Raw genomic sequence first — 26,058 nt, 5'->3', positions numbered from 1 at the left:
CTTTTAAAAACGCAGACATACCATTTTCCATGCTGCCCTGTATGCTCTTCTGACTTTATATTATTTATTTTGGTTTTTGGCTTTTTGAGACAGAGTTTCTCTGTGTAGCCTTGGCTGTCCTGGACTCTCTTTGTAGACCAGGCTGGCCTTGAACTCACAGAGATCCACCTGCCTCTGCCTCCCAGAGTGCTGGGATTACAGGCTTGCACCACCGGGCCCCGCTCCTTCTGATTTGTTTTGTTTTGTTTTGTTTTAAGACAGGATTTCTCTTGTAGTCCTGGCTGTCAGGGAGTGACTTTATAGACCAGCTGCCCTCGAACTGCCTCTGCCTCCCAAGTGCTGGGACTAAAGGCGTGTGCACCGCACCCGGCTCCTTCTGGATTTTCAAACATCCGGTTCAAATGTCGCAGTCTCTGTAAGAAGCGGTTATTAAGTAACTTTCCTAAAAGTTTGCCTCTGACTCTGAAGAACATCCTCTGTCAACATGGTAGGTCCCTGCATGGCATGCTCTGCTTGGCAGCCCAGGGCGAGTGTTCAGTACTGGCCCAACACCACGCATGGAATGAACAGACAGACAATCGCTTAGATGAAATTACCACCGTTGTCTTCTGTTCCAACAGAGGGTAGATCATAGAAACCACTTCCTAGCCCTGGCCGGAGGAGCCTCTCTCGGAGTTCGCTATTTGATGTCTGCTCCCTGCACTTTGCACACCCGTGTTGGCATGTGGAGGCTTTCCTTGGTTGACGGTGATGGGTGGCTCTGCCATCCCAGTTACGAGAACCTAGGGTGTTCCTTGAATGGAAGGGATGAGGCTTGGGGTTTTTAGAACCCGGAAGTCCCGAGGCTAAACCATGACTGGATGTCAGACAGGAAGAACGGGTTGGAGTAGGAAGTGTCTATCAGTCCCCATTCCTCCTTCCTGGCCAAAGTGACAGAGCCCCCCCACCCCACCCCACCCCCGCGCCCCAGAGGTCTTGGGACTGAATGACACAGAAAGGAGGACCGGAGAAGGGTTCCGTCTTGTGCCTGGAGGTAAGCTATGGTTATGATCAGGAAGGGAGGTCAGGAGGCCTTGGGGATGAGTATCTCAGGGTGAGGAAGGTGTAGACCCGGAACTCTTGTCCTGACTCATCTGGGACTTCCTGCGCGAGTCACTTCACCCCTCCACACTTCATCTGTAAAATGGGCTTTACCGACAAGTCCGGACTGGGAGGTGGATCTGAGGTCCTCGCCTGGGCCTGACGCTTGGGAACCTGCAGGGGGCAGTACGGGAACTGGGCCTTGGGAGGGCCGGGTGGGGCCGGAGTCCCCGCCCCGCGCCGGCTCTTCCCGGCCCCTTCAGTGGGTCTCCGCTCGCTCGGTGCGCTCCGGTGTCCAGGTCCGGCTAGGTGCCAGAATGGGCCGGGCTGCGCGCTGGCGGGCGGGCGGAGGCAGGCTAGACGCGCCGTGCCGAGCGAGCCGGGGAAGCTGGGAGGCAGCGGGAGACGTCGGCTTCCTCCCGTCCGGGCCGCGGCGACGGGCACCAGGGCCTGGGCAGCCTGCGTAAAGGCCTAGCTGGCTCGATCGCTCCTCTGGTCCCCGGTTGGGCGGCTTCGCTGGGCCCCAGAAGCAAGAGCCGGGCTGCTGGGTCGCGGGAGCGGGCAAGTGGCACTGGGAGTGCTGCCGGAGCTTGGGCGCTGAATGAGGGCCTTCTGGCAGTTTCACTTTGCTTGCTCCCCGAAGCCAAGTGGAAGTGGGAGAGCTGTTTGGGACCCAGTCTTGGTGGGAGAGCTCCGCACCTTGCTGCATCCCATCTTTTAGTTAGTGCCATGACAACTGTTTGATTAGAGAGTTACTTAGGCCTAGCGTGTCTTACAGCGGACCCTGAGCTGATGTCCAACCTGAGATTTACCAGGGTTTCAGGACCTTTCTCCAGCTCCAGGGCCTCCTTAGCAGCCCAGTCAAAACCCCAGCCAGCTCCTGCTCTGCCTGGTTCTGCTAAAGCAGGTTGCTCATTACAGCCTCTTCCCAAGTTTGCCCTCCTGTCAGTCCCAGTGTCACTGAGGGAAGCCACGCCAGAATAGTGACACAGATCTATGAAGGCGCTCATGGGGTCAGAAGAGGCTTCTCTCTTGAGCAGAGTGACACTCAAGAGTGTCTGGGATTCTGATAAAGGAGATGATAGTCAGAGTATAGGGACTAAGTTAGGAAGGTGGGAGCAAGAGTCCGGAAGTCCTGGCGGATGAGGCGTGTGGGCTGGGGGCAAAGCTAGGAAAATAGCTTGTGTGAGCCTGGGGTTTGTAGCTGTTAAATAGCTAAAGAGTTTAGGGGGTTGGCCAGGTGCAGTAGCGCAGGCCTGTAATCCCAGCGCTGAGGGAGGCAGGGGCAGGCGCATCTCTGTGAATTCAAGGCTAGCCTGGTCTAAAAATCGAGTCCAGGGGCAGGCAAGGTTACACAGAGAAACCCTGTCTTGAAAGAGACAGAGAGAGAGAGACAGACACAGAGAGACAGAGAGACAGAGAGAGACAGAGAGAGACAGAGAGACAGAGAGAGACAAAGACAGAGAGATTGGGGAGTTGATTTCTTCAGGGAACAAGGACTGGAATAGGCCAAGAATGGAGGCACAGAGGACTTGAGGAAATGGGGATTTTGTCAGCTCTGGAAGGATCTGAGTTAGTTCTGCAATGATGAAATTAAGGGGCTGGCACAAAGCAGCAGGGAGGAGCCTGTAGTCTCCGTGGTCTGAAGGCGAGGAGGGGAAGAAGGGTTTGAATTAAAAAGCTAGGGAATACCATGCAAATCCAGGGCTTGGGGGAGGTCTGTGGCAAAGTAACCATGGGGGGGGGAAGGGGGGGCAGGTGCACAGGGGGGTCAGGAGAAGGGTGAAGAGGCCAAGTTGTCCAGGGTGAAGTGTGAGGCAGAGGCGGCACATCCTTGTGTCAAGCAGGAAGTTCATTCACACATTCATTTATTATTTATGCCAGCCTTAAAGGCAGCTTACACAGAAGTCAGAGAGAAGATAAAGTGATAAAAGCATTATAACTCAGCTGAAAGGATCTGATGGCTGTGGCGCAAAGGCAGCAGGAAATGAATAATGATGACTTGGGGGAAACTAGGCTCAGAAAAGACACTGGAAACGAGCACAGGAGTGCTGTCTGAGCTTGTAGCAGTCGTAAAGCAATATAAAACCTAAAAGCAGGTGATGGGGCTGGAACTCGGGAGAGGCAGCTGTGAAGGCTTGGGGTGGGGGTGGGGGAGTTGGTAGGAGATGAAATGCAGTCTCTCAGGTTGGGATTATCCTTGCTGGGGAGAGCTAGAAGCCAGGCCGGGGCTTCAGACATGCTCATATCTAAGGAAGTGCTGAGCGTCCCTTGGGAGATGGTCCCTTCTTAGATACTAGGGGGAAGAGAGAGAGAGAGAGAGAGAGAGAGAGAGAGAGAGAGAGAGAGAGAGATGGGAGGTTTGAGAGGTCATCTGCTGGTGATGGCTATACATTAACACTATTGCTTTTTTTTTGCTTTATTTTTGTTTGTTTGTTCTTAAGTTTTTCTTTTTTCCCCCTTTTCTTTTAAGATTTGCTTATTTATTACCTATACAATGTTTTTGCCTGCATGCCGTAAGAGGGCACCAGATCTCAGTATAGATGGTTGTGAGCCACTATGTGGTTGCTGGGAATTGAACTCAGGACTTTTGGAAGACCAGGCAGTGTTCTTAACCTCTGAGTCATCCCTCCACCCCCTTAAGTTTTTTCTTTTATACATTTATTTATATATGTATTTGTTCATTGTGTGGGTGTGGGCACAAAGGTCAGTGGTCAGAGGACAACTTTTGGGAACAGTTCTCTCCTTCTACCCGGTGGGTTCCTGGAATTGAACTCAGGTTCTCGGGCTTGGTAGCAGGAGTCTTTACCTACTGAGTCATCTCCACACTTTTCTTTTTGCAGGGGAACAGGAAAGAAAGTAGTTCCAAGTGTTCCAGGCTCCAACTTCCCTAGGATGAGGTGGGGCTGTGGTCTGGGAAGAACACCCCAGTTACCAGGTAAGCAGGAAGCTGAGGTTTGTGTTTTGACCCCTCCTTTCTGCTTCAGGGTCCAGATGGTTCTTCCAAAACAGCAGGGATCCAGACACCAGATGCACAAGTTCCAGCTGTGTGGTGCCACAGCTGGTGCCCTGGGCATGTCTCCTCGCCTCCCAGAGCCTCATCAAGGGAAAAAAAAAACAAGGGAGCTGAGCTGGGCCCCTTCTAGCTGTTTCAATCTGATTTTTTTTTCCTCCAAGACATTAGCTGCATGTTGGCTGTGTACCAGACCGTGGGTTAGGTTTTTGGTATATGACTGTGAACAAAACCAGATGTGAACCCTGCTCTCACGGAGGGGGAAATGGATGATAATCAAATAATCATATGGCTAACTAGAAGATTGCATAATAATAGCTATTCAGGAATAGCACATGCTGCTATAAGAGCAAATACAAGTGGGGCTTGATGTCAGTGTTGGGGTGTGCATTAGTGGGGAAACCTGCGTGGGTCTACAGATGCTGCTTCTTTCTTGTCTTTGTAGGTGAGCGTATCTCCTTCCTGATCCACCGGAGTTGGCCCTTTAAAGGGGTGCATCCCTGTGGGCCCCCAAGGTGAGACCTGGGTGTCAGGCCTCAGAACATAGCTAGACATAGCTCAGGAGATGGGGATAGTCAGGGTGGGGCACTGTCCTGATTCCTTGGGAGAAAAGGGTGGGTTTCTTGGGGTGGGGATGGTAGAGAGGCAACTTGCAAGGATCTAGAGGAAGTTGGCTTCCATCACGTAGGTGTGCATGATGGTGGGGAATGGGATAGATCTGGCAGAGGCCAGTCTGAGTCTCAAGCAGGCAGCAGTTAGGGATGGAGAGGCCAGGCGTCAGTCCCAGGCTCATCTTAGAAAGCGCAGACTGGACTGGACTGGACTGAGCCAATGCCAGGGTTGAGCCCAGTTCTAAACCTCAGATCATCCCTTGTCTTTGCTTCCAGGGCCTTTATCCGTCACCATGGAAACTCAGCAAACAGTGCTCCCCCACCAGGAAGGCATGGACAGCTGTTCAGGACCATCTCTGCCACTGGTAAAGGAGGGATGCAGAGGGGAGAGGGCACAGAGAAGCCACTGCTGTCATCTACCAATGGCCCCTCCCTCCCAGTATCCCTCCTCCTGTCATCTGTGCACATGGACCCTATACGAAGCAGTCACAGAGACTTTCTCTCTCTACCTTCAGCCATAAAGTCAAGAAGCCAGTCAGCCCAGGCCTATCATAATTTGTTCAAAGGCTCCATGTTTTCTGTCATGGGGCTCTAAACCTTTTGAGTAATCTATTGGTTAAGAGAATAAGTTCTATGTGCCCACTCTACAATGGGCTCCCGTATCTCTGGACTCTCTGTGCTGACTCCCTACTTTGACCTACAGCCACCCTGGCTTGCCCGAAGAGCCAGGATCCCCAGTCCCTTGCCTTGACATACAGTCCTGTGCTTTCTCTTACAGAAGCTCTCGAAAGGCATCGCCGGAACCTCACTGAGTGGTTTAGCCGGCTGCCCAGAGAGGAGCGCCAGTTTGGACCAACTTTTGCTCTAGACACGGTCCACGTTGACCCTGTGATCCGAGAGAGCACCCCAGATGAGTTGCTTCGCCCATCCACAGAGCTGGCCACGGGGCCTCAGCGAACCCACGCAGGGCTTCCCCCACTGGCTCTGTCTCATCTCTTTGACCCAGATGCCTGTGGGCGCCGCGTGCAGACAGTGGTGCTGTATGGGACCGTGGGTACTGGCAAAAGCACACTGGTACGCAAAATGGTGCTAGACTGGTGTTACGGGAGACTGCCGGCCTTTGAGCTGCTCATCCCCTTCTCCTGTGAGGACTTGTCATCCATGGGCCCCACCCCAGCTTCCTTGTGCCAACTCGTGACCCAGCGTTACAAAGACTTGAAGGAGGTATTGCCCCTGATGACCGCTGCTGGATCCCGCCTGCTCTTTGTGCTCCATGGCTTGGAGCGTCTCAACCTTGACTTCCGGTTGGCAGGCACAGGGCTTTGCAATGACCCAGAAGAACCCGGAGCACCAGCTGCCATCATGGTCAACCTGCTTCGCAAGTACATGCTCCCTGAGGTAGGTTGTTCCTTGACATACCCTGCCACTGCTGCCCCTTAACTTGCCCCATAGAGATTTTTTTTAAAAAGGGGGGGGAGGGAGAATGGGAGGATACAAAGGATGGGATAACCATTGAGATGTAACAATAATAAATTAATAAAAATTTTTAAAAGAGTTATTTATTATGTACACAGTGATTTGCCTGCATGTACACCTGGAGGCCAGAAGAGGGCACCAGAGCTCACTATAGATGATTGTGAGCCGCCATGTGGTTGCTAGAAATTGAACACCAGGACCTTTGGGAGAGTAGCCAGTGCTCTTAATCTCTGAGCCATCTCCCCAGTGCCCCCATAGGGAATTTTATGTTCTTGGCCTACATGGTTGTTGAGTAGTTCAGCACCTGGGTTAGTTCACCCCTGGCCCCTCCACTTTCTATATGTGTGACCCTGAGCAAGTCACTCACCTTCCCAAACTCTTGTGTTCTTCTGTCCTTGTTCAGTTTGGGTTAAGTGAGATACCACGTATAAACTGCTGAGCTCTGTGCCCTGGACAATAGTAGACAATCAATAATTGGTATTAATGATTTTTTGGGACAGGTTCTCTCTGTGTAACTCTAGCTGGCCTGAAGATCACTATTTAGACCAGGCTGGCCTTGAACTCTCAGATCTACCTGACTCTACCTCTTGAGTGTTGGGATTAAAGGCATGTGCCACCATGCCCAGTGCTGTTAGTTATAAAGTTGATAACTCTGGTCTTTTTCATTCTTGGACCCTCCATCTTTAGAGGCTTAAGACAGTCAGATTTCTTGAGATGCAGAAGTTTCTGTTTTTTTGTTTTTGTTTTTGTTTTTGTTTTTTTGAGACAGGGTTTCTCTGTGTAGCCTTGGCTGTCCTGGACTCACTTTGTAGACCAGGCTGGCCTCGAACTCACAGCGATCCACCTGCCTCTGCCTCCCTAGTGCTGGGATTAAAGGCGTGCGCCACCACGCCTGGCTGAAATGCAGAAGTTTTTTTCTTTCTTTTTTTTCTTTTTTAAAAAAGATTTATTTATTATTATATATACAGTGTTATGCCTGCATGTAACACTTGCAGGCCAGAAGAGGGCATTAAATCACATTATAGATGGTTGTGAGCCACCATGTGGTTGCTGGGAATTGAACTCAGGACCTCTGGAAGAGCAGACGGTGCTCTTAACCTCTGAGCCATCTCTCCAGCCCCTCTTTTTTTTTTTTTTTTCTTTTCTTTTTTTTAAGAAGTTTCTTTCTTAACCTTTAACCATGTCCTTCGCAGGCCAGCATTCTGGTAACGACCCGGCCCTCCGCCATTGGCCGTATCCCTAGCAAATATGTGGGCCGCTACGGTGAGATCTGCGGCTTCTCTGATACCAACCTGCAGAAGCTCTACTTCCAGCTCCGCCTTAACCAGCCCGACTGTGGGTACGGCGCAGGGGGCGCAGGTATCTCAGCCACACCTGCTCAGCGGGACAACCTGATTCAGATGCTGTCCCGAAACTTGGAGGGGCACCACCAGATTGCCGCTGCCTGCTTCCTGCCCTCCTATTGCTGGCTTGTCTGTGCTACCTTACACTTCCTGCATGCTCCTACCCCGGCTGGCCAGACCCTCACAAGCATCTATACCAGCTTCCTGCGTCTGAACTTTAGCGGGGAAACGCTGGATGGCACCCACCCCTCCAATTTATCACTGATGGCCTACGCAGCACGAACTATGGGCAAGTTGGCCTACGAAGGGGTGTCCTCTCGCAAGACCTACTTCTCTGAAGAGGATGTCCGTGGCTGCCTGGAAGCTGGCATCAAGACCGAGGAGGAGTTTCAACTGCTGCAGATCTTCCGCCGGGATGCCTTGAGGTTTTTCCTGGCCCCGTGTGTGGAACAGGGGCACCTGGGCACCTTCGTATTCACCGTGCCCGCCATGCAGGAATACCTGGCTGCCCTCTACATTGTGCTGGGTTTGCGCAAGACCGCCCTCCAGCGGGTGGGCAAAGAAGTGGTTGAGTTTGTGGGCCGTGTTGGGGAGGACGTCAGCCTGGTATTGGGCATCGTGGCCAAGCTGCTGCCCCTGCGGATTCTGCCTCTGCTGTTCAACTTGCTCAAGGTAACGATCCCTGCCCCCGATACACACACATACACACACACACACACACACACACACACACACACACACATCAACATACACATACAACATCCCCCAACACACACACACACACACACACACACACACACACACACACACACAACATCTCTCAACACACATACCCCAGTACTACCAACAAATACACACACATCCAATGTCACCTAACACACACACATCAACATACAACATCCCCAATACACACACCCCAGTTCCACCTAACACACACATACACATCAACATACACATACAACATCCCTCCAGCACACACAGACATTCACATACAGCATCCCCCCAACACACCCAATATCACTCAAAATATACACACATCAACATTCAACATACCTCAACACCTCCCCAATACTACCAATACACACCCAGTATCACCCAATACACCACACACACACACACACACACACACACACACACACCCCTCACACACACACACACACATACCACACACACACACACACACACACACACACACACACACCCCTCACACACACACACACACACACACACACACACACACACACCCCTCACACACACACACACACACACACACACACACACACCCCTCACACACACACACACACACACACACACACACACCACACACACACACACACACACACACACACACACACCCCTCACACACACACACACACACACACACACACACACACACCCCTCACACACACACACACACCCCTCACACACACCCCTCACACACACACACACACACACACACACACACACACACCCCTCACACACACACACACCCCTCACACACACCCCTCACACACACACACACACACACACACACACACACACCCCTCACACACACACACACACCCCTCACACACACCTCACACACACACCCCTCTTGCTCATCCCTCCAAGGATCCCAGACTGCCCCATGAATCTGTATCACTCCTTGCTCTTTGCCCAGTGGCTAGAGGCTGCCTCTTGCATAGCCGTGAATCTTCTGGAAATTGGCTCTTAGTGGGATTGAGCTGTAAGGACTGGGGAAGGAGCCACAGGAAGACTGGGGGGGGGGCGGTTAAGAGGGGACTTGAGGTTACAGGGACATTTGAAACAATCTTGCAGGGATCCTTTCTTCTTCTTCTTCTTCTTCTTCTTCTTCTTCTTCTTTTTTTTCTTCTTCTTCTTCTTCTTTTTCTTCTTCCATTTTTCCTAACTTTGGCTGCTGAGAGGCACGCTGGGTCATTACAACCTAGCTCAAAGGCCCAGAATCTTTTTTTTTTTCCCTTTCTTTTTTTGTGGTGTTAAGGATTGAGCCTAGGGCCTTGCGCATGCTAGAAAAATGTCCTACCTCTGAGCTACATGCCCAGTAACCCCATGCCCAGAAACCCAATTATGCCTGCTCCTTCAGAGGCGATTCGGCCCCAGGAACAATGACTCACGCTAACTCAATTGCTGGAGACAGGTTTATAACACAGATGCCATTTATTCATTTGTACTGGGAGGATGAAAGGCACAGGTAATTGGTTTAGGACAGTCCATCCTGGGTGCAGGTCCACTCCAGAAACCAGCCAGCAGGCCTGAGGGCAACGCTGTGAGCAGGGCGGATGTGGGAGGTTCCTGAGGGATGGAGGCAGCCGGTCTCTGCTGACATCTGCCAGATGCTTCAGAGGCAGCCTCATCAGCCCAGGAGATCTGGAGAAGATAACGCTGCCAGAACCTCGTTGACAAACTGGGGCTGGAGAGATGGTTCAGAGGTTAAAAGGATTGCAGTTCACATCTCTGGAACCCATGAAAATGCTGAGTGAGTGTGGTGAACCTCCCATGGCTCCCCTGGAAGGCTGAGACACAGGATCCCTAGAGCAAGCTGGATAGAGAGCTCACGATCTGATTCAGGGACCCCCGTCCCCAAGAATAAGGTGATTCGGGATAATTCCTAGGATCAATCTCAGGCACACATGTGCACATGCACCCCCACACGGATGCCCACACACATGGAAACATGTAAACACGCACATGAAAAAAACAGTTGAGAAAACTTAGAGCTTGTCTAATGTCATGTTGACAGCAAGTGGAACAGCTAAGATTTGAACTCAGGGTTTGTGACAGCTGCTGTCCCCTTACTTGGTTAACTCTGGTGTCTTGAGAAGGCAGCATACTGGTTAGTGCTGCAGATCCAGACAGGGTTTCTCTGTGTTAGCCTTGACTGTCCTGGACTCACTTTGTGGACCAGGCTGGCCTCGAACTCATAGCGATCTGCCTGCCTCTGCCTCCCGAGTGCTGGGATTAAAAGGTGTGCCACCATGCCCGGCTTGAACTTTTCTTTTCTTTTCTTTCTTTCTTTTTTTTTTTTTTTTAAGGCAACAAAGCATAAAGATGAAGAACAGAGATGAGATGTAGTAACCTGGAGACCTGAGTTCCAATCCCAGGCTCTGCTGCCAGCCAGCTGTGTAGCCTTGCCCTAGATTCCTGTCTGTTAAATGGAGCAATAACAGAGTTTATTCATTGACATCATTTAAGGCAATTAATTAATTAATCCTTTGGTTCTGGCACTTAGTAAGTGATATTTAATTGTAAAATATAAAAGTAGAGCCGGGCGTGGTGGCACACGCCTTTAATCCCAGCACTCAGGAGGCAGAGGCAGGCAGATCGCTGTGAGTTCGAGGCCAGCCTGGTCTACAGAGCGAGTCCAGGACAGCCAAGTCTACACAGAGAAACCCTGTCTCAAAAAGACAAAATATATATATATATATATATTTATATATATAAAAGTAGAAGGAGGGGACCAGGCATGACGGCTTATATCTTATTGGGGGGGGGCGGTTCTCTGTGTAGCCTTGGCTATACTGGACTTGCTCTGTAGACCAGGCTGGCCTCGAACTCATAGGGATCCACCTGCCTCTGCCTCCCAAGTGCTGGGATTAAAGGTGTGAGCCGTCGCCATCACCACCTGGCCTGGTTTGTACCTTTAACCCCGACACTCAAGAGGCAGAGGCAGAGCTGGGTGGTGGCGCATGCCTTCAATTCTAGCACTCAGGAGGCAGAGGCAGGTGGATCTCTGAGTTTGAGGCCAACCTGGTCTACAAAGTGAGTTCTAGGACAGTCAGGGCTACACAGAGAAACCCTGTCTCACAACAAACAAACCTCAAAACAAAAAACAGAAAAAAAAAGGAAGCACTTTTTTTTGAAGTAAGGAACCAGAGAACCAACTCCTTAGAGTTGTCCTTGACCTCTACATATACACACGTACACACACACACACACACACACACACACACACACACGTGCACACACACTAATAATAATAATTAACAAAAACATTAACAGGCCTATGTGGCCTGATCCTCTTATACCATCGCCTCAGACAGAAAGGCTATGGCCACTGCTGAGGCCACGGAATCAGTGGATGCAAACGCTGGTCCCCGTGGGATTGCGAGCTCTCCAGTTTGTCGTGAAGTCATGCCTCAAGTCTTCTCAGAGGGAGAATTAGCCTTGAGGAGGGTTGATTGCATCTGTTCTTCATGAACCTACCTTTTTCTTCCTCTTCTTTGTCTTCTTCTTCCTCCTCCTCCTCCTCCTCCTCCTCCTCCTCCTCCTCCTCGTTCTCCTCTTCTTCCTGACCTGGAGTTGGGCCTGGGCCCTACACATGCCTGGCCAATGCTCTCTAGCATTGAACCTCACCTTAAGCCCTTCCATGATGATCTTATTGACTCATCCTCGCAAGGTGACATTTTCTGGTCTTGTCCCCAGATCGATGTTGAGTACCATCACTTCCAAGGTGAAAGCCTCACATTTCAAAACCCAGCAATAATGAAGGCATGGGGGGGGGGGGTGCCACCAAACAACCTTATTTCTTTGTGAGGATGGGAGGTGACGTAGCAAACCTCTGAGCCTCTGAGATGTAACTTGTTTCTCTGTCAAACATTTCAGTACCTGCTGTGCTGGGCGCTGTGTTAGGTGTGGGGGGGGAAATCAGTGAATGACTCTGCAGGTTCCTGTCTTCTCTGAGTTTGCAGAGCGAATACAAAAGTCAGTATGTCAACACAGTGAGAATGATAAATGCCTAGAAGGGAAGTTCTGATGGGTTTTTAAAAAAAAAAGATTGATTTATTTATTATTTTTAATCAGCAGGCCAGAAGAGGGCGCCAGATCTCATTACAGATGGTTGTGAGCCACCATGTGGTTGCCGGGAATTGAACTCAGGACCTTTGGAAGAGCAGCCAGTGCTCTTAGCCTCTGAGCCAAGTTCTGATGTTCCAAGAGAGATAGATGAGGCTGCTTTGAGTGGTCAGGAAAGCTTTCTGGAAGAGCCTGTAAACTTCTTTTTCATAGGATTAGCCTAGGGGACAGTTGGGGTGGCAGGAACTCTAGCTTCATGGAGGCTCTGAAGGAGGAGGAGCCTGCTGAGAAGGGCAAGAAAAGGTGGCAAGAAGGGAGCATAGGAGCAGGGGTGGGAGCTTGGGGTGGAGACACTGAGGGTGGCAGGGGCTTTACCACGCAGGACCACGAGGCAGCAGAAACCACGCCCACCACCATGCTTGCTCTGATGGTCAGGATGTTTAGAGTGTTGATACATTGTAACACCCAGCCTGGTCTCCAACCACATGCCCGAACGTCAGCCCTTGCAGCTGCGGTTCCACAACTGGGCACCCATCCCAGTGCAGATTGCAGATGTATGAACCAGATGTGGTCATGTGTGTGTGTGGTCCCAGCACTTGGGAGGTGGAGGCAGGAGGATCAGGAAACCATAGTCATCTTCAGCTATATAGTGATTCCAGGCCAGGCCTGGGACACAAGACCTTGTCTCAAGGGAAGGACAAGAGGAGAAAGAGGAACAAGAACAAGAAAATATTTAACTATTAGGGCCTAGTGGCCACTGCCTGTAATCTCAGTACCATGGAGGCTAAACCAGGAAGAACAAGGCTAGAGTGGACTCCACCAGTAAGAGCTTCTCCTCCTCCTCCTCTTCCTCCTCCTCCTCTTCCTCCTCCTCCTCCTCTTCTTCCTCCTCCTCCTCCTTCTTCTTCCGTGTAGTCCTGGCTGTCCTGGGACTTGCTGTGTAGACCAGGCTGGCCTCAAACTCAGAGATTCACCTGCCTCTGCCTCCTAAATGCTGAGATTAAAGGCGTGAGCCACCACCTACTGCCAAGAGCCTGTCTTCAAAAACAAAACAAAAAAGGATAGAGGGAAAGATTTGAAAAAAATTGCACATACCTATACACATACATATAATTAAAAATAAATAAATAATAAAAATAAAGTAAAAAATCTTAATGCCAGGCATGGTGGCACACGCCTTTAATCCCATCACTGTGGGAGGCAGAGGTAGGTGGATCCCTGTGAGTTCGAGGCCAGCCTGGTCTACACAGCAAGGACTACACAGAGAAACCCTGTCTCGAAAAACCAAAACACAAATAAACAAACAAACCAAAAAAACCACACAAACAAACAAACCCTTTAAAAGAAATGCAAGGGGCTAGGGAGCTGGCTGGGTGGTGAAGAGCACGTGGCCCTGCAGAGGGCCTGGGTTCCATTCCCAGTGCCCGTGTGGTGGCTCCCGACCATGCCTAAGTTTGGTTCCAGAGGATCTAATGTCCTCTTCTGACCTCCTCAGGCACCAGCCACCCACACGATGCACATACAAACCTGCAGGCAAAACACTCAGGCACATTAATATAAAGAAATAAAATAAAACCAGGTGTAGCTGAAGGGAGTGTAGCACCATGACTGAGGGCGCTTATCATGCCTGAAGCCTTGGGGTTCAACCCCCAATACTGCCCCCACAAAATGTATCTGTAGTAAACATACACAGGTCCTTGTCAACACGGCATAGTACCGCTTATCTAGCACAAATAATTACCACATAACCATTATTTAGCATTTACAGTCTATTAAGTGTTTCAAGTAGTCCAAAGATTATTCAATATACAGTAGCGTGTGCATAGACTATATGCACAAATACTAACTCGTTTTACATACGGGACTTGAACATCCACAAGGGATCCAGAACCAACTCCCTCCCTGTGGAGGGCCAACTGTATGCATTCACGCATATCCACCACCAACTGGACCAGAAAATGAATTGGTACCCAGGGGAGAGAAAGGGATCCCTACCATCTGGGGTGCGCGAGACAAGCGTTTGAGAGATGGGCCTACAAAAGTCAGTTTGGGGCCAGATCATGAAAAGCTTCATATTTCCAAGGCTAAATGTTTGGGGTTTGCCTCACAGGCAGTGGCGGGGTGTGTGTGTGTGTGTGTGGAGTGGTCATGGAGGGTTTTCCAGCAAGGAGGAGTAGCCGTGATCTGACAAGTGGTGTTGTGAGCTCAAGGGGAGATCGCCAGGTTAGAACAGTTGAAGGGGCAGTGTCGCTATCTTGAACTGAGCCTTGAAGGCCGGTTGGATGTGTGGGAGGCCACACCCCGCCCCGCGCTTCTTTTCCAGGTGGTTCCACGAGTGTTTGGGCGCATGGTGAGTAAGAGCCGGGAGGCGGTGGCCCAGGCCATGGTGCTGGAGATGTTCCGGGAGGAGGACTACTACAACGACGATGTTCTGGATCAGATGGGTGCCAGCATCCTGGGTGTGGAGGGCCCACGGCGCCACCCAGACGAACCCCCTGAGGATGAGGTCTTTGAGCTCTTTCCCATGTTCATGGGGGGACTTCTCTCTGCCCATAACCGGGCGGTGTTGGCTCAGCTTGGCTGTCCCATCAAGAACCTGGATGCCCTGGAAAATGCCCAGGCCATCAAGAAGAAACTGGGGAAGCTGGGCCGGCAGGTGCTGCCCCCCTCGGAGCTTCTTGACCATCTCTTCTTCCACTATGAGTTCCAGAACCAGCGCTTCTCGGCTGAGGTGCTTGGCTCCCTACGGCAGCTCAATTTAGCCGGTGTGCGCATGACACCCCTTAAGTGCACAGTGGTGGCCGCTGTGCTGGGAAGTGGGAAGCACCCTCTGGATGAGGTGAACTTGGCCTCCTGCCAGCTGGATCCTGCTGGGCTGCACACCCTCATGCCTGTCTTCCTGCGTGCCCGGAAACTGGGGTAAGGATTATTCCTTACGCACAAGCGTAAAGGCAGGAGGGGGTTGTAGGGGAGGCAGTGAAGAGAAGGTGCTAGGCTAGAGGATGGCGGAGGGTCAGGGGATGTGGATGAGCCTGCTTTCTGTTGCTATGGCACTCCCTAAGGCTAGGTACTTTATAAAGGAAAGAGGTCTGCCAGGCAACACACACCTGTAATCCCAGCATTAAAAAACAAAACAAAACAAAACAAAAAACCCACTCAGGAGGAGTGCTGTGTTTGAGTCCAGCCTGAGCTACACAGTGAATTCCAGTCCATCCTAGGCTATGTAAGACCTTGTCTCAAGAAAAAGGAGGAGGAGCCGGGCGTGGTGGCACATGCCTATAATCCCAGCACTCGGGAGGCAGAGGCAGGTGGATCGCTGTGAGTTCGAGGCCAGCCTGGTCTACAAAGCGGGTCCAGGACAGCCAAGGCTACACAGAGAAACCCTGTCTCGAAAAACCAAAAAAAAAAAAAAAAAAAAAAAGAAAGAAAGAAAGAAAAGAAAAAGGAGGAGGATCTGGGTGTGGTGGCACACTTGAGGAGGCAGAGGCAGAGGCAGGAGGATCTCTGTGAGTTTGAGGCTAGTATGGTCTGCAAAGGGAGTCCAGGACAGCCAAGGCTGCACATAGAGAAACCCTGTCTCAAACAAACAAAACAATAAAAACAGAAAATCCACACACACACACAAAAAAACCCAAAACAAGTAAATAAACAAAACAAAATAAAAAAGAAGGAGGTGGGGTGGAAGGACAGGAGAACTTACAGCTTTAGACACTGAAAGGCCATCCATGGGCTCATCTTCTGGTAAAGCTCCACAAGGCTGCACTGCAACATGGCAGAGGAGCAGAGGGGGAAGCAGCTGTGCCCAGAGGAGGCCCTGCAAGTAGATGGAGAAGCCTCGCTCTACAACAGCCCACTGTAGTGGGAACCAAAGCTCTCAAGTCTAGCTAATTCTCTCCAAGTGCAGATCCCGACCTGACCCTCAGAGCAGGCTCCCTCTCTCAAGGGCCCTGCCTTCCTGCAGTACCTTCACAAACCTCCAGCTCATGTCCCTTGACAGAGCAGAGCACGGCAGGGTGGGATGGAGAAGGTGTGGGCAGAGGCAACCGGAGCACCAGGAGGTGGGTGACTGTAGATGGCATGGCAGGAGGCAGGCTGGGAGGCGGAGCACAGTCCACGAGAAGACCCCAGGCTGAACTGCTTTCTTGGTCTCTTGACTTTCCCCTCTGGCCACCTTCCCCTCCAGATTGCAACTCAACAGTCTGGGCCCTGAGGCCTGCAGGGACCTCCGAGACCTGCTGTTACACGACCAATGCCAGATCACCACTCTTCGGTGAGTTGTCCTAGCAGGGGCCTAGTAGGAAACTCTGGCTCTTCCCATGGCCTCAGACATGGTGAACACCATGGCTACCTTGGCTCTAGTTAAGAGGTTGTCTGGGCCCTGGGTGGTCCCCCAGGCCAGGTCTGTTACAAGCATCAGAAAGGAGCAAGGTGGAGCTGGAGAGATGACTCAGAGGTTAATTAAGAGCATTGCCTTCCAAAGGTCCTGAGTTCAATTCCCAACAATGACATGGTGGCTTACAACCATCTATAATGAGATTCTTTTGTTTGGTTGTTTGTTTGTTTTTGTTGTTTTTTTTTTTCGAGACAGGGTTTCTCTGTGTAACAGCTCTAGCTGGCCTGGAACTCGCTCTGTAAACGAGGCTGGCCTCGAACTCACAGAGATCTGTCTGCCTCTGCCTCCCAAGTGCTGGGATTAAAGGCATGCGCCACCACTGATTTGGTACCTTCTTCTGGCATGTAGGTGTACATGCAGGTGAAACACTGTATACATAATAATTAAATAAATTGGGCGCCTTTAATCCCAGCACTTGGGAGGCAGTGGCAGGCGGATCCCTGTGAGTTCGAGGCCAGCTTGCTCTACAAAGTGAGAAGTGAGTCTAGGACAGCCAGGGATACACACAGAGAAACCCCATCTCAAAAACAAAACAAAACAAAAAACAAAAAACAAAAACAAAAACAAATAAATTTTTAAAAATTAAATAAATCTTTTTTTTTTTTTTTTCCGAGACAAGGTCTCTCTGTGTTAACCTTGACTGTCCTGGACTCACTTTGTAGACCAGGCTGGCCTCGAGCTCACAGCAATCCGCCTGCCTCTATCTCCCGAGTGCTGGGATTACAGGCGTGGACCACCATGCCCAACTAAATTAAATAAATCTTAAAAGAAAGAAAGGAGCAAGGTGGTGCCATATGACCTTTAACCCCAGCACTAGGGAGGGAAAGAGAAGCAGATCTGAGTTGAAGGTCAGCTTGGTCTAGAGAGCAAGTTCCAAGTCAGCCAGGGCTATAACAGAGAAACCTAGTCTCAAAAACAAACAAAAATAAGTATAATGAAAGGGACAAGGAAGACACCAGGAGTAGGCAATAAGAAAGCCTTTCTCTGGCTAATAACAGCCTGGGGGACAGGAAGGCTGCAGTAATTCCTGGGCCAGTTGCCTGGCAACAGAGCCACTGGTCCCTGCAGACTCACCATAGTGCTGAATACTCTCCAGTTGCTCCCAAGATCTTAGCTGATTTCCTAGGAACCCAGATGCCCACATTGGTTGGAAGAAAAGAACCAGTTCCCATAAGTTGTCCTCTGACCTCCTAGGCACCCTCCCCCGCCCCACCCCCACAGGCATACACGTACAATATAAGTAAATGGATTGTATTTTTTTCTTGAAAAGGGTCCGGGTGGCAGAAAGATGGCAGAACCAGAGAGAAGGGAGGACCAACGGCTAGAGAGGCTGTAAAGGGAGGTGTAGGGAGGGGACTAATAGGAAGAATGGAGAGCCAGGAAGTTAGAGAAATAGAAGAGAGAAGAAGAAACCGGCTTCCCCACCCCCACCCCCGCACCCACCCCCCAAGGCAGGGGCCACTCCTCATTTCCCTGTCCCTTCATCTGGGCCTCATTTCTGTGTCCAGGCTGGCTCCCAACCCAGATGTGCCAGCTTGGGTGTCTACAGTGCCCCACGCCCCAACCTTGCCTTGCCTGTGGCCCTTAGGCTGTCCAACAACCCACTGACCGCTGCGGGGGTTGCCTTGCTGATGGAGGGGCTGGCAGGAAACACCTCCCTGACACACCTGTCCCTCCTGCACACTGACCTTGGAGACGAGGGGCTGGAGCTGCTGGCTGCTCAGCTGGACCGCAACAGACAACTGCAGGAACTGAATGTGGCCTACAATGGTGCTGGTGACACAGTGGCTCTGGCCTTGGCCAAGGCTGCTCGGGAGCACCCTTCCCTGGAGCTGCTGCAGTAAGTCCTCTCATGCCCCCCAAGCCCCCTGACTCCCCCGCAGGCTCTAAGCCCTGCTTTTCCCCTCTCTTCATTTTATCTGCCTAGGCGTGGGGTGCTCTGGACCTGAGCCTGCTGTTTGTGCTTCCTCTCTGATCTTGGTTTACCAAGTCCTGAGCCAACCCACATCCTCTGTGACTGTCCCTTAACCTGTTTCGTTTTCCTACCACCATTTCTCCCAGGGACCACTGTCTCTGGTCACACTAAATTTTCCCATTGACTTCTATTTCGGTCTCTGGCTTATTGCAGATTCTTTCTGTGGTGCTAGGGAGTGACCCTACTAGCTAGGGCTTGGGCCTGCTGAGCACTTGACCACCTGAGCTGCAGCCCCAGACCTTATTACAGACTCTTGTCCCCTCCTAGTCAGCATCCTGAAGGGATTATAAGGCCTCCTGGCTCTCAGCCTATCCTCCTTGGGCCTTTCTTCTCAAACCCTTGATGAATGACATCCTCCCATCTCTTTCCCACCAGCCTCTACTTCAATGAGCTGAGTTCAGAGGGCCGCCAGGTCCTGCGGGACTTGGGGGGCTCCGGCGAAGGTGGTGCACGGGTTGTGGCCTCACTGACAGAGGGGGCAGCAGTGTCTGAGTACTGGTCAGTGATCCTGAGTGAAGTCCAGCGCAATCTCAACAGCTGGGACCCGGTCCGGGTCCAGCGCCATCTCAAGATGCTGCTCCGGGATCTGGAAGATAGCCGAGGGGCCACCCTTAATCCTTGGCGCAAGGCTCAGCTGCTTCGAGTGGAGAATGAGGTCAAGACCCTTCTGGAGCAGCTGGGAGGCTCTGGACACTGAGAAAGTGACAGCTGTTACCTAGCTGTGGGACCACTAGCCCTCTCTGTGGCTTCCTGGCTTGCACAACTCTTTCTGGCAAGATCCCTTTGGTTCTGCAGTCAAAGCAATGGGTACAACTATGCTCCCCCCTACCCCCAACAAGTCTAGCCAGGGCCCTAAGCCTAGGATTCCCAGGGTCAAATATAGTGAATTGATGCTTGGACTTGGATATGGAGCATGTCACCTCTCCCTCTGCCTAGAAGGACTAAGGGGACATCACATGAGTGGCCTGCAGCCCCTTCACCGATCTTGCCTCTCTCTCCCCTGATTGTGTTATCAAGGGGCATGCCTCCCATGCTTGCCACACTGGGGGTTCTGCCACCTAGCAGATGTGCTGAAGGGCATCCCATTCCTGCCTTATTCCCACCTCTGGACACAACATGCCCTTACATTGGTGCTTTTCCCAGCCTCATGTCCCCTCAAATGCACAGGTATCGATGGGACAGGTGTGCTCACCTTGCTGCTATTAAAAAGCTGTGTGTCTTCCACTCCCTCTGGTCTCCTCTTCCTTGCCTGGTGCTTCACTTCCACTGAAGATGGTTCCTGGCCACGAGCCTCAGAGGCAGTGGTGTTGCTGGAGGTTTTAGCACCAGTGCCTGGGCTCTAGCATCCCTATGGAGCTGAGCTCTGCCGCTTGGCCTCAATAAGCTATTTAAAAAGAGGATAATGAGAAAGCAGAGAAGGTCCAGGTGTGGTGGTGCACGCCTGTAATCTAAACACTTGGGAAGCAGAGGCAGGAGGATTGCTGTGAGTTCCAGGCCGGCCTGGTCTACAGAGTCCAGGACAGCCAAGGCTACAGAGAGAAACTCTGTCTTGAAAAAGCCAAAACAAAACAAAACAAAAATTAAAAAAAAAAAAAAAAGAAAAAGCAGGGATAGGGCTGGAGAGATAGCTTAGGAGGTTCAGACAGACACTCATTGCTTTCCCAGAGGACAGGAGTTGAGTTCGTGGCAACCACTGCAGCTCCAGCAGCTCCAACAGCTTTTCCTGGCCTCTATAGAGCATTTGCACCTTATGCACACGTGCCCGCACCCCGCCTCATCTCTTTTGTTATCCTTTCACTCATACATTTGAGCAAATACACACACACACACACACACAGACACACACACACACAATTTTTTAAAAAATATTTATTTATTTATTATACATATTCTGCTCGCATGTGTGCCTGCCTGCCAGAAGAGGGCACCAGATCTCAATGTAGATGGTTGTGAGACACCATGTGGTTGCTGGGAATTGAACTTAGGACCTTTGGAAGTACAGATGGTGCTCTTAACCTCTGAGCCATCTCTCCAGCCCCCACACAATTTTTTTTTTTTAAAGCTTAGGAAAGCAGAGAAAGATTTGTTTGAGGTGACCACACTGGGAAAAGGTCTGGTGACCCTTCCATAAAGCTCATCTTTCAGGGTCCTGACCTGAGATTTAGGCTCAGATACAGTAGAGGGCAAGAGGTCTGTGTGTACTGAGCAGCCCGGTCGGGGTGTGGTCACGAACCACTGACGCAGTGTCTCTGTCCCAGTCTGTGCAGCTGGGTGGTCTGACAAATTGTCAGAACTGTGTGCAATGTCTTCTTGAGAGGCAAGTTCTGGCTGGCGTCCGGAGCTTCTTTTTTTTCCTCTTCCCCAGTTTAAGATTCCTGGAGAGATTCCAATTCTTTGGGAGCCACTGTTTGACTAGTCTGAAAGGCAAAGGGAGAGGCCCAGGTATCTGTAGATAACTTTGTTGCTGGAGGGGGCTGTGTGTGTGCAACCCTGAGGTGAGGTTGTTCATGCTGGGCCTTAGGATCCCTGTCACCCTCTTCATAATTTACTGCCCCAGCGTGGGATTACAGTGACCAGCGACATACTCTTTACTGTGCATGACAGCAAACGGGTGGGGGGGGGGGCGCAAAGGGGCGTGGCTAGAGGTAGGGTGTGGGGCTGGGGGCAGGAGGAGGAACGTATGCACACACTTCCCAGGGAAGAAGCCCTATTACTGTTAACCATTACCCAGTTGCTTCCTTGCAGTGTCTTCAAGAAGGCGTGACTCGGGAGGGGGCAGGTGGGAGGGTCAGCTGGTTAAAATGAACCTTGTCCCTACCCTTAAGTCCTGGGTCACTGATCCAACTATGGAGGCGGCGGCGGCAGGTAGGAAGCGGGGAGATGTCCTTGAGAGGGGACTTTGGGCCAGCGGCAGAGGGGCAGGTCTGAAATCTTGGGGCCTAGGGCACTCTTGCTCCTGGAGCTTGTAGCCCTGAGGCACATGAGCAGGAATGAGGTGAGCTTCTGTGTCTTATTTTCCTGGTCCACACCCTGCACTGATTGGCCTCCGATTTCTGTGCCACAGGACTGGGGGATAGAAATAAAGGGGAGTCAACACGTGTGTGTGTGTGTGTGTGTGTGTGTGTGTGTGTGTGTGTGTAGAGAGAGAGAGAGAGCGAGTGAGCAAAGCAGAACAGAAGGGGTTTGGGGTTCTCCTAAGCCCTTTCAGTTTTTTTTTTTTTTTTATCATGGAAGTCCCAGCTCAGAGGCTGGGGGAGGGGAATGTGTCTCTCTACTCTTACCCCGCCTTTGTCCAGCAGATCTTCGAGACACGGCCTTGTTAACTCTGTAAGTAGAATGAAGGCTGAAGAAGAAGACGTGGAGGTGGGAGCCTCTCAGCTGTCAGTACCTATTGTAGAACCCGGGACCCAAGTCCGGCTACGAGGGAGCGAGAGAGCGTCTCTTACTTACCTCTCCTGCCTCCTTACAGGAAGTTTAAGTTTAATCCAAGGCTGGGCATTGACAACCCCGTTCTCTCCCTGGCTGAGGACCAGGACCATTCTGGTAACCCCCACCCCCACCCCTGGCAACTGCTACCTTTCCCTAGAGACACTACAGGTCCACACAGCCTCCCATCTCCTTGGTAACCACTAACTGCCTCCCTCTGATAGTAGTAACTAAGCAGAGGTAGAGGGGGGCAGCTCTCCCTTTGTCTTAGCCACCCTGCCCATGTGGTGTTCACTCGCCTATAAAGCTCACCTTTTTACTGGCTGGAAGCTGCCCAGCGTTCTGACAGGAGGCAGGGGCTTCTGGGCTGTGTCCCCCCCCCCTCCTCTTTTTTGCTACCTATCTCCTCCTCCTCTAGATCCCTGGAACCTTCAAAGGCCTCGCTTCTGTCTGCTGAGCAAAGAGGAGGAGAAGAGTTTTGGATTCCATCTGCAGCAGCAACTGGGCAAGACTGACCACGTGGTGTGCAGGGTAGATCCCGGCACCTCTGCCCAGCGTCAGGGTCTCCGGGAAGGAGACCGGATCCTAGCGGTGAACAATAACTTCGTGGCACATGAGGACTATGCGGTGGTGAGGCTGGGCTGGTATTCCTTGTGGTACAAAAGAACATTCTCTGCCAGGCAGTGGTGGCGCACGCCTTTAATCCCAGCACTCGGGAGGCAGAGGCAGGCGGATCCCTGTGAGTTCGAGACCAGCCTGGTCTACAATGCGAGTCCAGGACAGCCAAGATTACACAGAGAGACCCTGTCTTGAAAAAGACAAAACAAAACAGGGAGAAAAAAAAAAGAACATTCTATAGCACTTCAGGGAGGCAAAGCTCCACCCTTGCCTGTGCACTATGGTGTGTGGGTCAAGCCTCTCTCTCCCCAGACCCCATAACTTGGAGCTAGAAGGGTTGGGCGAAGGCATCTACAAAGGTAGTTTTTACAGTTAAAAAATTACACATTTTAGGCGATCCTGGGACTTCAGGGGGCCAACCTCTCTTACTCCTGTGTGCCCTTTTATAGGTAGTGCGCCACATCCGGGCCAGCGGTCCCCGGGTATTGCTGACAGTCTTGGCACAGCACGTGCACGATGTGGTGTACACTCAGCAGGGGAGCGATGGTTTCCTTTGTCCTACCCTAGGCTCAGGGGTCAGGCCCCGTTTGTGCCATGTAGTAAAAGATGAAGGTGGCTTTGGCTTCAGCGTCACCCATGGTGAGCTTAGTCACGGGTGGGGAGCTTAGGTTCTGTCCTAGGCAGGCAAGCAGCACACTGGGACTTACTTTTCCTGCTTTTAGGAGCTCGGGGTCCTTTCTGGCTGGTGCTCACTGCAGGGGGAGCTGCTGAGAGGGCCGGAGTGCCCCCTGGGGCCCGACTGCTAGAAGTGAATGGGGTCAGTGTGGAGAAGTTCACTTCCAACCAGCTCAATAGGAAGGTAGGGTTTCCTGAGGTGGCTTTCAGCACGGGCCCACCCTGCTGACCTGGGGGTCTACATGTGTCACCTCTCTTCTTCACGCTATAGTTTGAGTGAGGTTTGCCCTCCTTCCTGGGAGAAGGGGCTGAGGAGATAGCTGCCCTCCCCCCCCAGCCCCCCCCCTTTCCCCCCCTCCACACCCCGCACAGATGGCTCGTGCTTACTTTCTTGCTCTGTCCTCACAGCTTTGGCAGAGCGGAGATCAGGTGACTCTGCTGGTGGCAGGGCTGGATGTAGAGGAACAGTGTCACCAACTGGGAATGCCTCTTGCTGCACCTCTGGCAGAGGGCTGGGCACTGCCCGCCAAGCCCCGGTGTCTAAACATAGAGAAAGGGCCTCAAGGCTTTGGGTTCCTGCTCCGGGAGGAGAAGGGCCCAAATGGCCACCTCGGTGAGTGGCATCCTTGGAGGCGGATAGGAAACTGGGGCTTGGGTCGGCCATACATACCCAATTGCATGCTTCTCAGTGTCCATGAGAGGTGCCACACAGCCCACCGCCCCCCCCCCCATGGCATCCTCCCATGTACTATGGGGTTAGTCCCTGGGAGATCATGGAGGTGAGTCAGGGAGGAGCAGTGATTATGTCTATGTCCTAGGGCAGTTCTTGTGGGATGTGGACCCGGGACTCCCGGCTGACAAGGCTGGGATGAAGGCTGGAGACCGCCTGGTGGCTGTGGCTGGGGAAAGTGTGGACGGGCTGGGCCACGAGGAAACGGTGTCGAGGATCCGAGAACAGGGCTCTTGTGTCTCCCTCATTGTCGTTGATCCTGAGGCTGACCGCTTCTTCAGCATGGTGAGCAAGTGACAGGGTTGGGGAGAAGGAGGAAACGGGGAGGAGGCTTCAGGTGTCACAGGTTTGCTCTGGCTGCCCTTCCACCCCCACCCCCTCCAGGTACGCCTGTCGCCCCTCCTCTTCTTGGAGAACGCGGAGGTGGCTGCCTCTCCTCCTGCAGCTGACGCAGTTGAGCCTTCTGGCCTTGAGGGCTCCCGGCAGTGCTTCCTGTACCCTGGGCCTGGAGGTGGCTATGGATTCAGACTTTGCTGTGTGGCCAGTGGGCCTTGTATTTTCATCTCCCAGGTGACTGATACCCCGTGTGCCTCGGAATCTTTCCACCATTTACCACCTTCCTTCCTCTGCCCGCCCCTCCGCCCCCCCCCCGCGCCCCCCCCCCGTATCTGACCCACACTTTTGTGTGTCCCTCCACATTGCCAGGTGACCCCAGGAGGCTCAGCTGCCCGGGCAGGGCTGCAAATAGGAGATGCAGTTTTGGAGGTGAACGGCTTTCCTGTGGGTGGAGCCAGTGACCTGGATAGGCTTCAGCAGCTGCCTGAGGCCGAGCCTCCCCTCTGCCTGAAGCTGGCAGCTAGGAATCCACGGGGTTTAGAAGCCTGGATTTCCTCAGTGTCTGGAGAGGTGAAGTCAAAGAGACAAATGGAACCATGAGGCGGGCAGAGAGGAGGGCTGCTGGATAGAGAGCTGTGTGGGGAGTGCAGGAGGGAACCGTAGGTCATAGGAGGTGGGCACGGAAGGATCCATTGACCAAGGCCCATTCCTGAGCAGTCTGAGCATGTTGGGGCAGGAAGGTGAAGTCTTCTGGTCCCAGACTGACTCTCCTTCCTCTCCATGTAGGCCTGGACTCTGGCTTCCGAGTTGCTATAGGACACCCCTGCTTGGCATAGACTTGAATAGCGCCTCTCCTGCCCTTGCCCTGCACCCTGAGGTGGAAGGAGCCAGGAACGGTCTCACCAAGCTGGAAGTGGGAGCTGCAGGATTCAGACACCACTGACCACAGGACTGCCAGGGGACTTTGCCCTTCTCATGAGCCCTACCTCCAGCAGAGGGGTGAAGACAGAGACCTCAGGCAGGCTCACTGGGAAGCCTGGGTCTCTATGGGATGTTATGTGGAAATTTTGAGGAGCTTCATCTGTGCCCCAAAGATGAAGTTCTACTTAAGAAGGAGTTGATGCTATGGTCCCACTTAGGATTGACGCCAATGAGAATTTAGGCTAGGTCTGACTCCATTCCTAGGATTAAAGCTATATTTTCCTTCTATGGATAGCTTAGCTTGTTCCTGGGCACTGTAATGTCCTGTTACAGCCTTTCTCAGCTGGCTGGTGAGGTGGCTCAGTAGATAAAGGTGCAGGCTGCTAAGCCTGACAACCCAAGTTCAATCCTCAGAACCACATGGTGGAAGGGAGAACCAATTCCTGGAAGTTGTCCTCTGACCTCTCTATATGAGCACCTTAGTATGCCACTGTCCAAATAAATAAGGAAATAAATAAATAAGTGTATGTATTTGTATACACACACACACACACACACACACACACACACACACACACACACACAAATCTGGCTTTGTGTTTTTGTTGGACACGATAAGCCAAGGTAGTTTAGAGGAGTCAAAAGTGCT

The 26,058-nt window shown here is 51.9% G+C and overlaps 2 protein-coding genes and 1 long non-coding RNA gene across 5 annotated transcripts; 2 read left to right on the top strand and 1 right to left on the bottom strand.

The window, feature by feature from the left end:
• Nucleotides 1-923: 923 nt before the first annotated feature.
• NLRX1 (NLR family member X1) lies at nt 924-19,930 on the top strand. Of its 3 annotated transcripts, none has more exons than XM_084783810.1 (10): nt 924-1,033; nt 3,924-4,018; nt 4,539-4,608; nt 4,981-5,069; nt 5,483-6,102; nt 7,374-8,195; nt 14,659-15,254; nt 16,519-16,605; nt 18,317-18,568; nt 19,079-19,930. In XM_084783810.1, exons 2-10 carry the CDS (start codon nt 3,976-3,978, stop codon nt 19,398-19,400), a joined length of 2,901 nt encoding a protein of 966 aa, XP_084639936.1. In that variant the 5' UTR covers nt 924-1,033; nt 3,924-3,975; the 3' UTR covers nt 19,401-19,930. The 3 variants fall into 3 exon arrangements, with proteins under 3 accessions (XP_084639936.1, XP_084639937.1, XP_084639935.1); XM_084783811.1 differs by lacking the exon at nt 924-1,033 and adding an exon at nt 1,229-1,379; XM_084783809.1 differs by lacking the exon at nt 924-1,033 and adding an exon at nt 1,388-1,641.
• A 664-nt stretch (nt 19,931-20,594) lies between these two features.
• Nucleotides 20,595-22,166, bottom strand: LOC311597613. The gene is made up of 3 exons (XR_014779278.1): nt 21,985-22,166; nt 21,522-21,769; nt 20,595-21,120 (listed from the first exon to the last, which is right to left on the bottom strand). It is a non-coding gene; the product is annotated as an uncharacterized lncRNA (long non-coding RNA).
• On the top strand, nt 21,493-25,931 carry NHERF4 (NHERF family PDZ scaffold protein 4). Its single transcript, XM_084781870.1, has 11 exons — nt 21,493-21,568; nt 22,003-22,030; nt 22,173-22,246; nt 22,548-22,759; nt 23,197-23,386; nt 23,470-23,606; nt 23,831-24,035; nt 24,241-24,437; nt 24,537-24,722; nt 24,858-25,058; nt 25,275-25,931. The coding sequence occupies exons 1-11, from the start codon at nt 21,505-21,507 to the stop codon at nt 25,302-25,304; spliced, it is 1,524 nt and encodes a 507-aa protein (XP_084637996.1). The 5' UTR covers nt 21,493-21,504; the 3' UTR covers nt 25,305-25,931.
• Nucleotides 25,932-26,058: the final 127 nt, after the last annotated feature.

The sequence above is a fragment of the Acomys minous genome (assembly GCF_964271855.1).
Source record: "Acomys minous genome assembly, chromosome: 5".
Taxonomy (NCBI): domain Eukaryota; kingdom Metazoa; phylum Chordata; class Mammalia; order Rodentia; family Muridae; genus Acomys; species Acomys minous.
Note: the sequence above shows the minus strand (reverse complement) of the source record. Positions and strands in the feature narration are given on the sequence as shown.

Coding starts and splice junctions, on each gene's coding strand:
- NHERF4 (XM_084781870.1), top strand. CDS start 21,505: ATGAACCTTGTCCCTACCCTTAAGTCCTGGGTCACTGATCCAACTATG. Junction 21,569..22,002: donor TATGGAGGCGGCGGCGGCAG/GTAGGAAGCGGG, acceptor TTTGTCCAGCAG/ATCTTCGAGACACGGCCTTG. Junction 22,031..22,172: donor GACACGGCCTTGTTAACTCT/GTAAGTAGAATG, acceptor GCCTCCTTACAG/GAAGTTTAAGTTTAATCCAA.
- NLRX1 (XM_084783810.1), top strand. CDS start 3,976: ATGAGGTGGGGCTGTGGTCTGGGAAGAACACCCCAGTTACCAG. Junction 4,019..4,538: donor AAGAACACCCCAGTTACCAG/GTAAGCAGGAAG, acceptor TTGTCTTTGTAG/GTGAGCGTATCTCCTTCCTG. Junction 16,606..18,316: donor TGCCAGATCACCACTCTTCG/GTGAGTTGTCCT, acceptor TGTGGCCCTTAG/GCTGTCCAACAACCCACTGA.